The sequence below is a fragment of the Aegilops tauschii genome, chromosome 7 (genome assembly GCF_002575655.3).
Source record: "Aegilops tauschii subsp. strangulata cultivar AL8/78 chromosome 7, Aet v6.0, whole genome shotgun sequence".
Taxonomy (NCBI): Eukaryota; Viridiplantae; Streptophyta; class Magnoliopsida; order Poales; family Poaceae; genus Aegilops; species Aegilops tauschii.
The window spans coordinates 412,071,987-412,086,165 of NC_053041.3; the positions used below are offsets into that span (position 1 = coordinate 412,071,987).

A 14,179-nucleotide genomic window follows, 5' to 3' on the forward strand; every position below is an offset into this window, starting at 1 on the left:
GAACGAGGTTGATGGAGTCGTACTCGTCGTGATCCAAATCACCGATGACTGAGCGCCGAACGGACGGCACCTCTGCGTTCAACACACGTACGGTTGGGGAAGACGTCTCCTCCTTCTTGATCCAGCAAGGGGAGGGAGAGGTTGATGGAGATCCAGCAGCACGACGGCGTGGTGGTGGAAGCAGCGGGGATCTCGGCAGGGCTTCGCCAAGCTCAGCGAGAGGGAGAGGTGTCACGGGAGGGAGAGGGAGGCGCCAGGGGCTTGGGGTGCTGCTCCCAGGCGCCTCCCCACTATATATAGGGGTGGAGGGGGCTGGTTTCTTGCCCTCCAAGTCCATTGGGGCGTTGGCAAAGGTGGGGGAAAGAAATCCCATAATTTCCCTTCCCCACCGATTGTTACCCCCCTTTTTAGGGATCTTGATCTTATCCCTTCGGGATATGATCTTATTCCTTCTAAGGGGGGATCTTGGTGCGCCTTGACCAGGGGTGTGGGGCCTTGCCCCCACTACCCACGTTCATGTGGGTCCCCCCATGCAGGTGGGCCCCACTCCGGAACCTTCTAGAACCTTCCCGGTACAATACCGAAAAATCCCGAACATTTTCCGGTGGCCAAAATAGGACTTCCCATATATAAATCTTTACCTCCGGACCATTCCGGAACTCCTCGTGACGTCCGGGATCTCATCCGGGACTCCGAACAACTTTCGGATTTCCGCATACTAATATCTCTACAACCCTAGCGTCACCGAACCTTAAGTGTGTAGACCCTACGGGTGCGGGAGACATGCAGACATGACCGAGACGACTGTCCGGTCAATAACCAACAGCGGGATCTGGATACCCATGTAGGCTCCCACATGTTCCACGATGATCTCATCAGATGAACCACGATGTCGAGGATTCAATCAATCCCGTATACAATTCCCTTTGTCAATCGGTACGTTACTTGCCCGAGATTCGATCGTCGGTATCCCAATACCTTGTTCAATCTCGTTACCGGCAAGTCAGTTTACTTGTACCGTAATGCATGATCCCGTGACCAAACACTTGGTCACATTGAGCTCATTATGATGATGCATTACCGAGTGGGCCCAGAGATACCTCTCTGTCATACGGAGTGACAAATCCCAGTCTCGATTCGTGCCAACCCAACAGACACTTCCGGAGATACCCGTAGTGCACCTTTATAGCCACCCAGTTACGTTGTGACGTTTGGCACACCCAAAGCACTCCTATGGTATCCGGGAGTTGCACAATCTCATGGTCTAAGGAAATGATACTTGACATTTGGAAAACCTCTAGCAAACGAACTACACGATCTTGTCCTATGCTTAGGATTGGGTCTTGTCCATCACATCATTCTCCTAATGATGTGATCTCGTTATCAATGACATCCAATGTCCATAGTCAGGAAACCATGACTATCTGTTGATCAACGAGCTAGTCAACTAGAGGCTCACTAGGGACATGTTGTGGTCTATGTATTCACACATGTATTACGATTTCCGGATAACACAATTATAGCATGAACAATAGACAATTATCATGAACAAGGAAATATAATAATAACCATTTTATTATTGCCTCTAGGGCATATTTCCAACAGTCTCCCACTTGCACTAGAGTCAATAATCTAGTTACATTGTGATGAATCGAACACCCATAGAGTTCTGGTGTTGATCATGTTTTGCTCTAGGGAGAGGTTTAGTCAACGGATCTGCTACATTCAGGTCCGTATGTACTTTACAAATATCTATGTCTCCATTTTGAACATTTTCACGAATGGAGTTGAAGCGACGCTTGATATGCCTGGTCTTCCTGTGAAACCTGGGCTCCTTGGCAAGGGCAATAGCTCCAGTGTTGTCACAGAAGAGAGTCATCGGGCTCGACGCATTGGGAATAACTCCTAGGTCGGTAATGAACTCCTTCACCCAGATTGCTTCTTGTGCTGCCTCTGAGGCCGCCATGTATTCTGCTTCACATGTAGATCCCGCCACAACGCTTTGCTTGCAACTGCACCAGCTTACTGCCCCACCATTCAAAATATACACGTATCCGGTTTGTGACTTAGAGTCATCCAGATCTGTGTCGAAGCTAGCATCGACGTAACCCTTTACGACGAGCTCTTCGTCACCTCCATAAACGAGAAACATATCCTTAGTCCTCTTCAGGTACTTCAGGATATTCTTGACCGCTGTCCAGTGTTCCATGCCGGGATTACTTTGGTACCTTCCTACCAAACTTACGGCAAGGTTTACATCAGGTCTGGTACACAGCATGGCATACATAATAGACCCTATGGCTGAGGCATAGGGGACGACACTCATCTTTTCTCTATCTTCTGCCGTGGTCGGGCATTGAGTCGTGCTCAATTGCACACCTTGCAATACAGGCAAGAACCCCTTCTTGGACCGATCCATATTGAACTTCTTCAATATCTTGTCAAGGTACGTACTTTGTGAAAGACCAATGAGGCGTCTTGATCTATCTCTATAGATCTTGATGCCTAATATATAAGCAGCTTCTCCAAGGTCCTTCATTGAAAAACACTTGTTCAAGTAGGCCTTTATGCCTCCTAAGAATTCTATATCATTTCCCATCAACAGTATGCCATCCACATATAATATGAGAAATGCTACAGAGCTCCCACTCACTTTCTTGTAAACACAGGCTTCTCCATAAGTCTGTGTAAACCCAAACGCTTTGATCATCTCATCAAATCGAATGTTCCAACTCCGAGATGCTTGCACCAGCCCATAGATGGAGCGCTGGAGCTTGCATACCTTGTTAGCATTCTTAGGATCGACAAAACCTTCCGGCTGCATCATATACAATTCTTCCTTAAGAAAGCCGTTAAGGAATGCCGTTTTGACGTCCATTTGCCATATCTCATAATCATAGTATGCGGCAATTGCTAACATGATTCGGACGGACTTCAGCTTCGCTACGGGTGAGAAAGTCTCATCGTAGTCAACCCCTTGAACTTGTCGATAACCCTTAGCGACAAGTCGAGCTTTATAGATGGTAACATTACCATCCGCATCTGTCTTCTCCTTAAAGATCCTTTTGTTTTCTATCGCTCGCCGATCATCGGGCAAGTCTGTCAAAGTCCACACTTTGTTTTCATACATGGATCCTATCTCGGATTGCATGGCTTCAAGCCATTTGTCGGAATCTGGGCCCGCCATTGCTTCTTCATACTTCAAAGGTTCACCATTGTCTAACAACATGATTTCCAAGACAGGGTTGCCGTACCACTCTGGCGCGGAACGTGTCCTTGTGGACCTACGAAGTTCAGTAGGAGCTTGATCCGAAGTACCTTGATCATCATCATCATTAACTTCCTCTCTAGCCGATGCAGGCACCACAGGAACATCTTCCTGAGCTGCGCTACTTTCCGGTTCAAGAGGTAGTACTTCATCAAGTTCCACTTTCCTCCCACTTACTTCTTTTGAGAGAAACTCTTTCTCCAGAAAGGACCCATTCTTGGCAACAAAGATCTTGCCTTCGGATCTGAGGTAGAAGGTATACCCAATGGTTTCCTTAGGGTATCCTATGAAGACGCATTTTTCCGACTTGGGTTCGAGCTTTTCAGGTTGAAGTTTCTTGACATAAGCATCGCATCCCCAAACTTTTAGAAACGATAGCTTAGGTTTCTTCCCAAACCATAATTCATACGGTGTCGTCTCAACGGATTTCGACGGAGCCCTATTTAAAGTGAATGCGGCAGTCTCTAAAGCATAGCCCCAAAATGAGAGCGGTAGATCGGTAAGAGACATCATAGATCGCACCATATCCAATAGAGTGCGATTACGACGTTCGGACACACCATTTCGCTGAGGTGTTCCAGGCGGCGTGAGTTGTGAAACTATTCCACATTTCCTTAAGTGTGTGCCAAATTCGTGACTCAAATATTCCCCTCCACGATCTGATCGTAAGAACTTTATTTTCCTGTCACCTTGATTCTCAACCTCACTCTGAAATTCCTTGAACTTTTCAAAGGTCTCAGACTTGTGTTTCATTAGGTAGACATACCCATATCTACTCAAGTCATCAGTGAGAGTGAGAACATAACGATAGCCACCGCGAGCCTCAACACTCATTGGACCGCACACATCAGTATGTATGATTTCCAATAAGTTGGTTGCTCGCTCCATTGTTCCGGAGAACGGAGTCTTGGCCATCTTACCCATGAGGCATGGTTCGCACGTGTCAAATGATTCGTAATCAAGAGACTCCAAAAGTCCATCCGCATGGAGCTTCTTCATGCGTTTGACACCAATGTGACCAAGACGGCAGTGCCACAAGTATGTGGGACTATCATTATCAACCTTACATCTTTTGGTATTCACACTATGAATATGTGTAACACTACATTCGAGATTCATTAAGAATAAACCATTAACCAGCAGGGCATGACCATAAAACATATCTCTCATATAAATAGAACAACCATTATTCTCGGATTTAAATGAGTAGCCATCTCGAATTAAACGAGATCCTGATACAATGTTCATGCTCAAAGCTGGCACTAAATAACAATTATTGAGGTTTAAAACTAATCCCGTAGGTAAATGTAGAGGTAGCGTGCCGACGGCGATCACATCGACCTTGGAACCATTCCCGACGCGCATCGTCACCTCGTCCTTTGCCAGTCTCCGTTTATTCCGCAGCTCCTGCCTTGAGTTACAAATATGAGCAACCGCACCGATATCAAATACCCAGGAGCTACTACGAGTGCTGGTAAGGTACACATCAATAACATGTATATCACATATACCTTTGGTGTTGCCGGCCTTCTTGTCCGCTAAGTACTTGGGGCAGTTCCGCTTCCAGTGACCACTTCCCTTGCAATAAAAGCACTCAGTCTCAGGCTTGGGTCCATTCTTTGGCTTCTTCCCGGCAACTGGCTTACCGGGCGCGGCAACTCCCTTGCCGTCCTTCTTGAAGTTCTTCTTACCCTTGCCTTTCTTGAACTTAGTGGTTTTATTCACCATCAACACTTGATGTTCCTTTTTGATCTCCACCTCCGCTGATTTCAGCATTGAATATACCTCAGGAATGGTCTTTTCCATCCCCTGCATATTGAAGTTCATCACAAAGCTCTTGTAGCTCGGTGGAAGCGACTGAAGGATTCTGTCAATGACCGCGTCATCCGGGAGATTAACTCCCAGCTGAGTCAAGCGGTTGTGTAACCCAGACATTTTGAGTATGTGCTCACTGACAGAACTATTTTCCTCCATCTTACAACTGAAGAACTTGTCGGAGACTTCATATCTCTCGACCCGGGCATGATCTTGGAAAACCATTTTCAGCTCTTCGAACATCTCATATGCTCCGTGTTGCTCAAAACGCTTTTGGAGCCCCGGTTCTAAGCTGTAAAGCATGCCGCATTGAACAAGGGAGTAATCATCAACACGCTGCTGCCAAGCGTTCATAATATCTTGGTTCTCTGGGATGGGTGCGTCACCTAGCGGTGCTTCTAGGACATAATCTTTCTTGGCAGCTATGAGGATGATCCTCAGGTTCCGGACCCAGTCCGTATAGTTGCTGCCATCATCTTTCAGCTTGGTTTTCTCTAGGAACGCGTTGAAGTTGAGGGCAACATTAGCATGGGCCATTTGATCTACAAGACATATTGTAAAGATTTTAGACTAAGTTCATGATAATTAAGTTCATCTAATCAAATTATTCAATGAACTCCCACTCAGATAGACATCCCTCTAGTCATCTAAGTGAAACATGATCCGAGTCAACTAGGCCGTGTCCGATCATCACGTGAGACAGGCTAGTCAACATCGGTGAACATCTTCATGTTGATCGTATCTTCTATACGACTCATGCTCGACCTTTCGGTCTTCCGTGTTCCGAGGCCATGTCTGTACATGCTAGGCTCGTCAAGTCAACCAAAGTGTATTGCGTGTGTAAATCTGGCTTACACCCGTTGTATTCGAACGTTAGAATCTATCACACCCGATCATCACGTGGTGCTTCGAAACAACGAACCTTCGCAACGGTGCACAGTTAGGGGGAACACTTTCTTGAAATTATTGCGAGGGATCATCTTATTTAAGCTACCGTCGTTCTAAGCAAATAAGATGTAAAACATGATAAACATCACATGCAATCAAATAGTGACATGATATGGCCAGTATCATATTGCTCCTTTGGTCTCCATCTTCGGGGCGCCATGATCATCTTCGTCACCGGCATGACACCATGATCTCCATCATCGTGTCTTCATGAAGTTGTCACGCCAACGATTACATCTACTTCTATGGCTAACGTGTTTAGCAATAAAGTAAGGTAATTTACATGGCGTTATTCAATGACACGCAGGTCATACAAAAAATAAAGACAACTCCTATGGCTCCTGCCGGTTGTCATACTCATCGACATGCAAGTCGTGATTCCTATCACAAGAACATGATCAATCTCATACATCACATATATTTCATTCATCACATCCTTTTGTCCATATCACATCACAAGGCATATGCTGCAAAAACAAGTTAGATGTCCTCTAATTGTTGTTGCATGTTTTTACGTGGCTTCTATAGGTTTCTAGCAAGAACGTTTCTTACCTACGTAAAACCACAACGTGATATGCCAACTTCTATTTACCCTTCATAAGGACCCTTTTCATCGAATCCGATCCGACTACAGTGGGAGAGACAGACACCCGCTAGCCACCTTATGCAACTAGTGCATGTCAGTCGGTGGAACCTGTCTCACGTAAGCATACATGTAAGGTCGGTCCGGGCCGCTTCATCCCACGATGCCGCCGAAACAAGATAAGACTAGTAGTGGCAAGAAAATTGACAACATCTACGCCCACAACAAGTTTGTGTTCTACTCGTGCATAGAAACTACGCATAGACCTAGCTCATGATGCCACCGTTGGAGATCGTTGCAGAAATTAAAAAATTTCTATGCATCACCAAGAACAATCTATGGAGTCTTCTAGCAACGAGAGGGAAAAGAGTGCATCTACATACCCTTGTAGATCGCGAGCGGAAGCGTTCAAGTGAACGGGGTTGATGGAGTCGTACTCGTCGTGATCCAAATCACCGATGACTGAGCGCTGAACGGACGGCACCTCCGCGTTCAACACACGTACGGTTGGGTGGTGGAAGCAGCGGGGATCTCGGCAGGGCTTCGCCAAGCTCAACGAGAGGGAGAGGTGTCACGGGAGGGAGAGGGAGGCGCCAGGGGCTTGGGATGCTGCTCCCAGGCGCCTCCCCACTATATATAGGGGTGGAGGGGGCTGGTTTCTTGCCCTCCAAGTCCATTGGGGCATTGGCAAAGGTGGGGGAAAGAAATCCCATCATTTCCCTTCCCCACCGATTGTTATCCCCCCTTTTTAGGGATCTTGATCTTATCCCTTCGGGATATGATCTTATTCCTTCTAAGGGGGGATCTTGGTGCGCCTTGACTAGGGGTGTGGGGCCTTGCCCCCACTACCCACGTTCATGTGGGTCCCCCCATGCAGGTGGGCCCCACTCCGGAACCTTCTAGAACCTTCCCGGTACAATACCGAAAAATCCCGAACATTTTCCGGTGGCCAAAATAGGACTTCCCATATATAAATCTTTACCTCCGGACCATTCCGGAACTCCTCGTGACGTCCGGGATCTCATCCGGGACTCCGAACAACTTTTGGATTTCCGCATACTAATATCTCTACAACCCTAGCGTCACCGAACCTTAAGTGTGTAGACCCTACGGGTTCGGGAGACATGCAGACATGACCGAGACGACTCTCTGGTCAATAACCAACAGCGGGATCTGGATACCCATGTAGGCTCCCACATGTTCCACGATGATCTCATCGGATGAACCACGATGTCGAGGATTCAATCAATCCCGTATACAATTCCCTTTGTCAATCGGTATGTTACTTGCCCGAGATTCGATCGTCGGTATCCCAATACCTTGTTCAATCTCGTTACCGGCAAGTCACTTTACTCATACCGTAATGCATGATCCCGTGACCAAACACTTGGTCACATTGAGCTCATTATGATGATGCATTACCGAGTGGGCCCAGAGATACCTCTCCGTCATACGGAGTGACAAATCCCAGTCTCGATTCGTGCCAACCCAACAGACACTTTCGGAGATACCCGTAGTGCACCTTTATAGTCACCCAGTTACGTTGTGATGTTTGGCACACCCAAAGCACTCCTATGGTATCCGGGAGTTGCACAATCTCATGGTCAAAGGAAATGATACTTGACATTTGGAAAAGCTCTAGCAAACGAACTACACGATCTTGTGCTATGCTTAGGATTGGGTCTTGTCCATCACATCATTCTCCTAATGATGTGATCCCGTTATCAATGACATCCAATGTCCATAGTCAGGAAACCATGACTATCTATTGATCAACGAGCTAGTCAACTAGAGGCTCACTAGGGACATGTTGTGGTCTATGTATTCACACATGTATTACGATTTCTGGATAACACAATTATAGCATGAACAATAGACAATTATCATGAACAAGGAAATATAATAATAACCATTTTATTATTGCCTCTAGGGCATATTTCCAACAGATAAGTCCCGGCTTAGCCATGTTGATTAAGCCGGCCCTTGGGGTCTACATGTGTGAAGTTAAGAACTACAATTTAAAGTCCCGGTTTAAGCTGTGCAGCTTAAGCCGGCCTTGGGGGCTACTCGTGTTGATTCTGCAGCTACAACATGCTATGAGGTAGATATAAGGTTAAAGAGGCTATCTAAAGTCTACAACATATTCAATTCTATCATATCCAGTAGACTTGGCGGCTGGGAGAGATATACTTATATGGAGAAGATTGTAGTGCTTACCTCAAAATGCTCCTTCATGAGGTTGATCAGGCCGGCTTCAAAGTCACGGCTGGCATGGAGGCGGTTTAGACAACCTGCATGAATCTCCTGACCATTGAACTGGGTGTTACTTTCCAAGTCTAGTTTCCACTTGCCCTTATCAACAGCTGAGAATTCTTCTTTGTCACTGTGTTTAGACAAGACAGTGGGGTTGCCTGGTGCCGTATAAGCCGTCCCAGTCACTATTACATCTTTAGTCTCTTGAGCTGGCTGAGCGGGACTGGGCGGCGTAGCATGAGCCGGGTTGACATTCATGGAATCTATGGTGACATGGGGCTCTTCTGGCGGTGGGTCATCAGTGGCTGCTTTAGAGGTTTGATGTGAAGATTCAGGTATTGTCTGTTTCTCTGGGTCAGCAGCCTTGGGATCTTCTGCCGGTTTATTCACCTCCAGTTTTTTGCTAGGCTTGGCCATGGCACTGAAAACAAACCGCAAGATGGGATTAGTTATTAACGAATAAATGTTAAAGCAAACAAAGCTGAAATGTTCTCACCCGAGTACGGTCTTGAAAAGAGGGACCTGAGTCCTAGTGGAGTCACCAAATGAAGAATAAGAGGTGCCCTGGTAGTTTGAATCAGAAAGGTTAAGGGGTTATCGAATAAGACCCGCTTTTGGAAAAGCTAAGTCGAAAATCTGTGAAACCTCTGCTCGGCGCTTGCATGGAATCAGCGTGTTGGGTAAGCCGAAGGAGAGAATCTCACCGCCGCTATTCCGGGTTGTGCGGCGAGCTTCATGCTGCTGCTTCTTCAAAATAAAGTTGGGATCCAAGTAATCTAAAGGGTGAGAAAACCTTACATTCTGGCTCGCTTGACGAACTTATTTTCTTGGCAGAGGTTCTGAGTCAGAGGAAAGGATAGTTACCTCTTCACCATCTGTGTGGCTGCCTTCCGCGTCATCCTGATAGTAATCAATGTCAATAAGATGAACAAAGAATGAGCCAAGGGAGTCAAGTTCTACCTCCGACTCATCATCAAGGGTAAATGGGTCAATAGCATCAGCCTTCTTCTTGGCAGGCTTCTTGGGGGCTTTATTCTTTGTCCTGGTTTTCTTGGTCGGTTTATCCTGAAGCTTCTTGCTCCAGAAGGGGGAATCAGCCTGCAAAAATTCAAGTGATAATGAGAAGACATATCGATAAATAAAGAGTTAGTAAAGGTTGCTTGAAAAATACTTACAACCGGCGGCTTGTTGAGTGCGCAGAAGGGGTTCAGCCCCACTTTGCTGCAAGTCGCTAGACTCTCATTGAGCAGAGTCTTTGTCATATCATTGATTGATTTATCATCCAGACGGATTGAAGAGTAACACAACGGATCTTTGACGTCACCGGTATACTCGCACATTAAGCCGGACCGGCGGCTTAAGGGCGAGATCCTCCATGCAACCCAGCAACGAACCAGATCAACCCCGATTAAACCATTGGCCATCAAGGCCTTGATCTTTGAAAATATGGGCATATACTTGGCCCATTCTTCTGTGCTGATCCGATCGGGGAGAGAGTGTCTGTTGCTAAGCCGGTTTTGACGGTAACCTGGCAGATGATTCTCCCCTTCAGGAGATGTATCTTGGCAATAAAACCAAGTAAAGTTCCACTCCTTAGGATGACTTGGAAGGGTGGCAATAGGAAAAGTGGCTTCTTTCCGCCTCTGAATGGAAATGCCACCTAGTTCTAAGCTGGGCCCATCCGTGAACTTGGTCTGCCGGTTTAAATAGTAAAATTCCCTGAATAGTTCTACAATGGGCTCCTCTTGAAGGTACACCTCGCAGAACACTTGAAAATTGCAGATGTTTGAAACAGAATTGGGCCCGATGTCTTGAGGATGGAGTTGGAAGAAATGCAGCACATCACGGAAAAACTTTGAGCCGGGTGGGGTAAACCCCCGGAGCATATGGTCAGTAAAGACAATGACTTCGCCTTCTTTGGGGTCAGGAGTAGTTTATGTGCTTAGGGCCCTCAAATGGATGACATCCTTTGCGGCTAAGATGCCCACTTGAACATGCTCATTCAAGGTCTGCTCCGTAACCCGGGAGGTGACCCAGTTTCATGAGGTGACAGTTTTGGTCATTTTCGGATGAAGGCCTAAAAAGAAAATATTGCTGGTTTAAGATTTTGTTGTTAAGACGGTCAATGTTCAAAAAGTAAGTGTGTTATACGAAGCCAATTCATAAGCAGAGGAAGCGCTATGAAGATCAGCATGTTAAACCGGAAGATAACGCCGAGTTATGCAGATACATACTGGCGGCTTAACCAGGGGACTAATGATATATGGCGGGTTATGGTTTATCATATAAGTCGCCCGCACGATTATAGTACAACAGATCTAAGACTGAATTTTTGCTAAGTGATGGAGAAACAAGTTCCGCAGATTGGTTCTATGGTTTTGGATCTGCAGCAGTTCAGAAATATAAAGTAAATTCTAAACCTAAGGTGGCGGCAGCAGAAGAACTCGTATGCCCAGATGAGATTTTTGTGCAGGAGGATCTTCTGTGATTGAAAAGGGGTGCTAAACTACTGCCGCGCAACTTCGGTACCATATTTGGATCAAACTACGCGACCAAGAAAGGAAAATGAGGAACGACGAAGAACACCGATAAACGATGAAAACCCTAATGCAGATCTGCTATGGGGAAAAGTGAATACTTACTGATGTTGAGGAACAGTGGAGGTGTGCCGCAGTGCTCTGGTCCGATTAGGTCGATGCAGCGGCCGGAGTTGAGGATGCTAGACGGAGATGGTGGCGGCGGAGCTCGGGTTGGCTGAGGCGTCGCGAGGAAGAAGACGGAGATGAGGGGGCAAGGTAAAAGTGAAAAGGATGACCCCCTATCCCTATTTATAAGGAGATGGATAAATGGCACGGGCGGGAATCAAGGAGGCCGAAAAAATGATTATGTGGCTACACGGACGCCTCGATTTTTGGGAGGTCCACTAAAGATAAAGATATGTTTAGATGTTCTTGGCTTCGTGCAAAGTTAATGCAGGATGATGTCATGGTGGGTTAACACAATTCTGAAATGTGATGTCATGGCGGGTTACAATGAATTGGTAAAAAATTGACGATGGAAGATTCTGCTGAGTCAAGTATTGGAGATTGATGTGAACAAGTTCAAATCAACCTGGGGCCTAATGTTGGGGATATAACTATTGGATATGACCCGCCCAGGAGGGGCCGGCTCACGCAGCTGGCGGCTTAAAGATGAAGAAGCCCAACGAAGCCCAAGAAGACATGAAGATGGTGGTTCATGAAGCAGACTTATTGAAGGCCCAAGACCCAGAGGCGACTTAAGGCCCAAGGGGATGATCCGCCATATGATTAACTTGTATTGTAAGGCAAGCTTAGTAGAAACCAAGACGGTCACGTTTGTGTGAGCCGGCCGGACTCTATAAGCCGCCGGGCATCAACCTGTATATAAAGGGGTGACCCGGCGGCGGGTTAACTCAAGAAATAACTCATCGAGAACTAGGTCAAGTGTATTCGCTCCCTAGTAATCGAAACCCAAGCAATACAACCTAAAGCAGGAGTACGCTTTTACCTCATTGAGAGGGGCGAACCTGGGTAAACTCTCTGTGTCCTTTGTCCCGTTTAACCCCTTCGAGCTAACCTAGCTGCGATGGCTCCACACCTAAGTCCTTTCGCTAGGGCATCTGTCGTGTTAAGTCCACGACATTAACCATAGAATTTCATCTCCTTATCACCCTCAGTCTAGTGGTCAAGTAGAATTAAGCAATAGAGAAATAAAATTAATTTTGCAAAATACTGTCAGCAGATCTATGAAGAATTGGTCTAAGAAACTTGATGATGCATCATGGGCTTATGGAACTGCTTATAAAAATCCTATGGGTATGTCTCCATACAAAATGGTTTGTGGAAAATCATGCCATTTGCCTCTTGAATTAGAACATAAAGCTTACTAGGCAATTAAAGAACTCAACTATAATTTTAAACTTGCTGGTGAAAATAGGTTATGTGATATTAGCTCATTAGATGAATGGAGAACCCAAGCTTATGAAAATACCAAATTGTTTAAAGAAAAAGTTAAAAGATGGCATGATAAAAGAATCCAAAGACGGGGATTCAAAGTGGGTGAGTATGTTCTATTGTACAATTCTCGTTTATGATTTTTTGCAGGAAAACTTCTCTCCAGATGGGAAGGACCTCACATTATCGAAGAAGTTTATCGTTCCGGTGCTATGAAGATCAACAAAGCCAAAGGCACCAACCCTAAGGTGGTGAATGGGCAAAGAACCAATCACTATATTTCAGGTACGCCTATTAATGTTGAAACTAATATTATTCAAACCATGACACCGGAGGAGTACGTAAAGGAAACCTTCCAGAACGCTCCAGAACCCTGAAAAGGAATAGGTATGTGATACGGTAAGTAAACCGACTCCAAAAGTTCCATAAAAAGCAATTTTACTCCGTTTTGGAATATTTAAAAAATTAGGAAAATAATAAGTAGTCCGGAAAGCGCACGAGCAGGCGACAAGCCTGGGGGTGCGCCTCCCGAGCTTGTGGAGCCCTCGTGTGCTATCTGGACTTTGTTTTCTCCCAGATTACTTGTTTTGCACGGTAAAAATCACTATATAATCTCCCGGAGGTTTTGACCTCCATATCACGCCAATATCTTCTGTTCTTGTTTTGAGCTATGTTTCTGACAGATCTAGATCGCCATGACGTCTCCAAGTTCATTCAAAGATAAGTTCTACGAGAAGGTCATCAACCCCTACCTACCGGAGGTGATGAGACACCCTCAAACCATTGAGATGCGTGAGGGGGTGCTTCACATCTGGGATGTTAAAGGACCAAAGAAGACCGGGAGCGTGGAGACCAGGCTCGAAGCGATGGAGCAGGAGATCTTCAGGTGCCAAGGGATGGTGGAGCATGGACTCAACGCCAACAACTCCATGATCACGAAATTCACCTGTGATCACAAGCTGGACAATAAAAATATTGGGGAGGCCATCTTTAAGCTTCACAAGCGGATTGGGCAACTTCAAGCTCAGATCTACGACCTATGTGTCTTACCGAAGCTTTGATCATAAGTATCACACGAGAGCAATTGTGAAAGACTAAATGATGGTTGAGTATGTGAACTTGCCCTATAGAAGCTCTCACATAGGCTCTTTCTGACATTATGATAAATTGCAATTGCAGCAATGAGTGAGATCATAGTTTGCTAGTTTTTAATGAAGTTTATGGTTCATACTTTACCTTGTGACGAATTATCACTTTAGCAAGAGAATTTATATGACAATATATTGTTGTTCTAATGATGATGATGATGCCCTCATCTCTGTATTTTGTTTTATCGAC

At 45.8% G+C, this 14,179-nt stretch overlaps 1 protein-coding gene across 1 annotated transcript; it reads left to right on the top strand.

Moving 5' to 3' along the window:
* Window positions 1–13,536: 13,536 nt before the first annotated feature.
* On the top strand, window positions 13,537–13,902 carry LOC109782708 (uncharacterized). The gene has a single exon (XM_020341327.1). It carries the CDS (start codon window positions 13,537–13,539, stop codon window positions 13,900–13,902), a length of 366 nt encoding a protein of 121 aa, XP_020196916.1.
* Window positions 13,903–14,179: the final 277 nt, after the last annotated feature.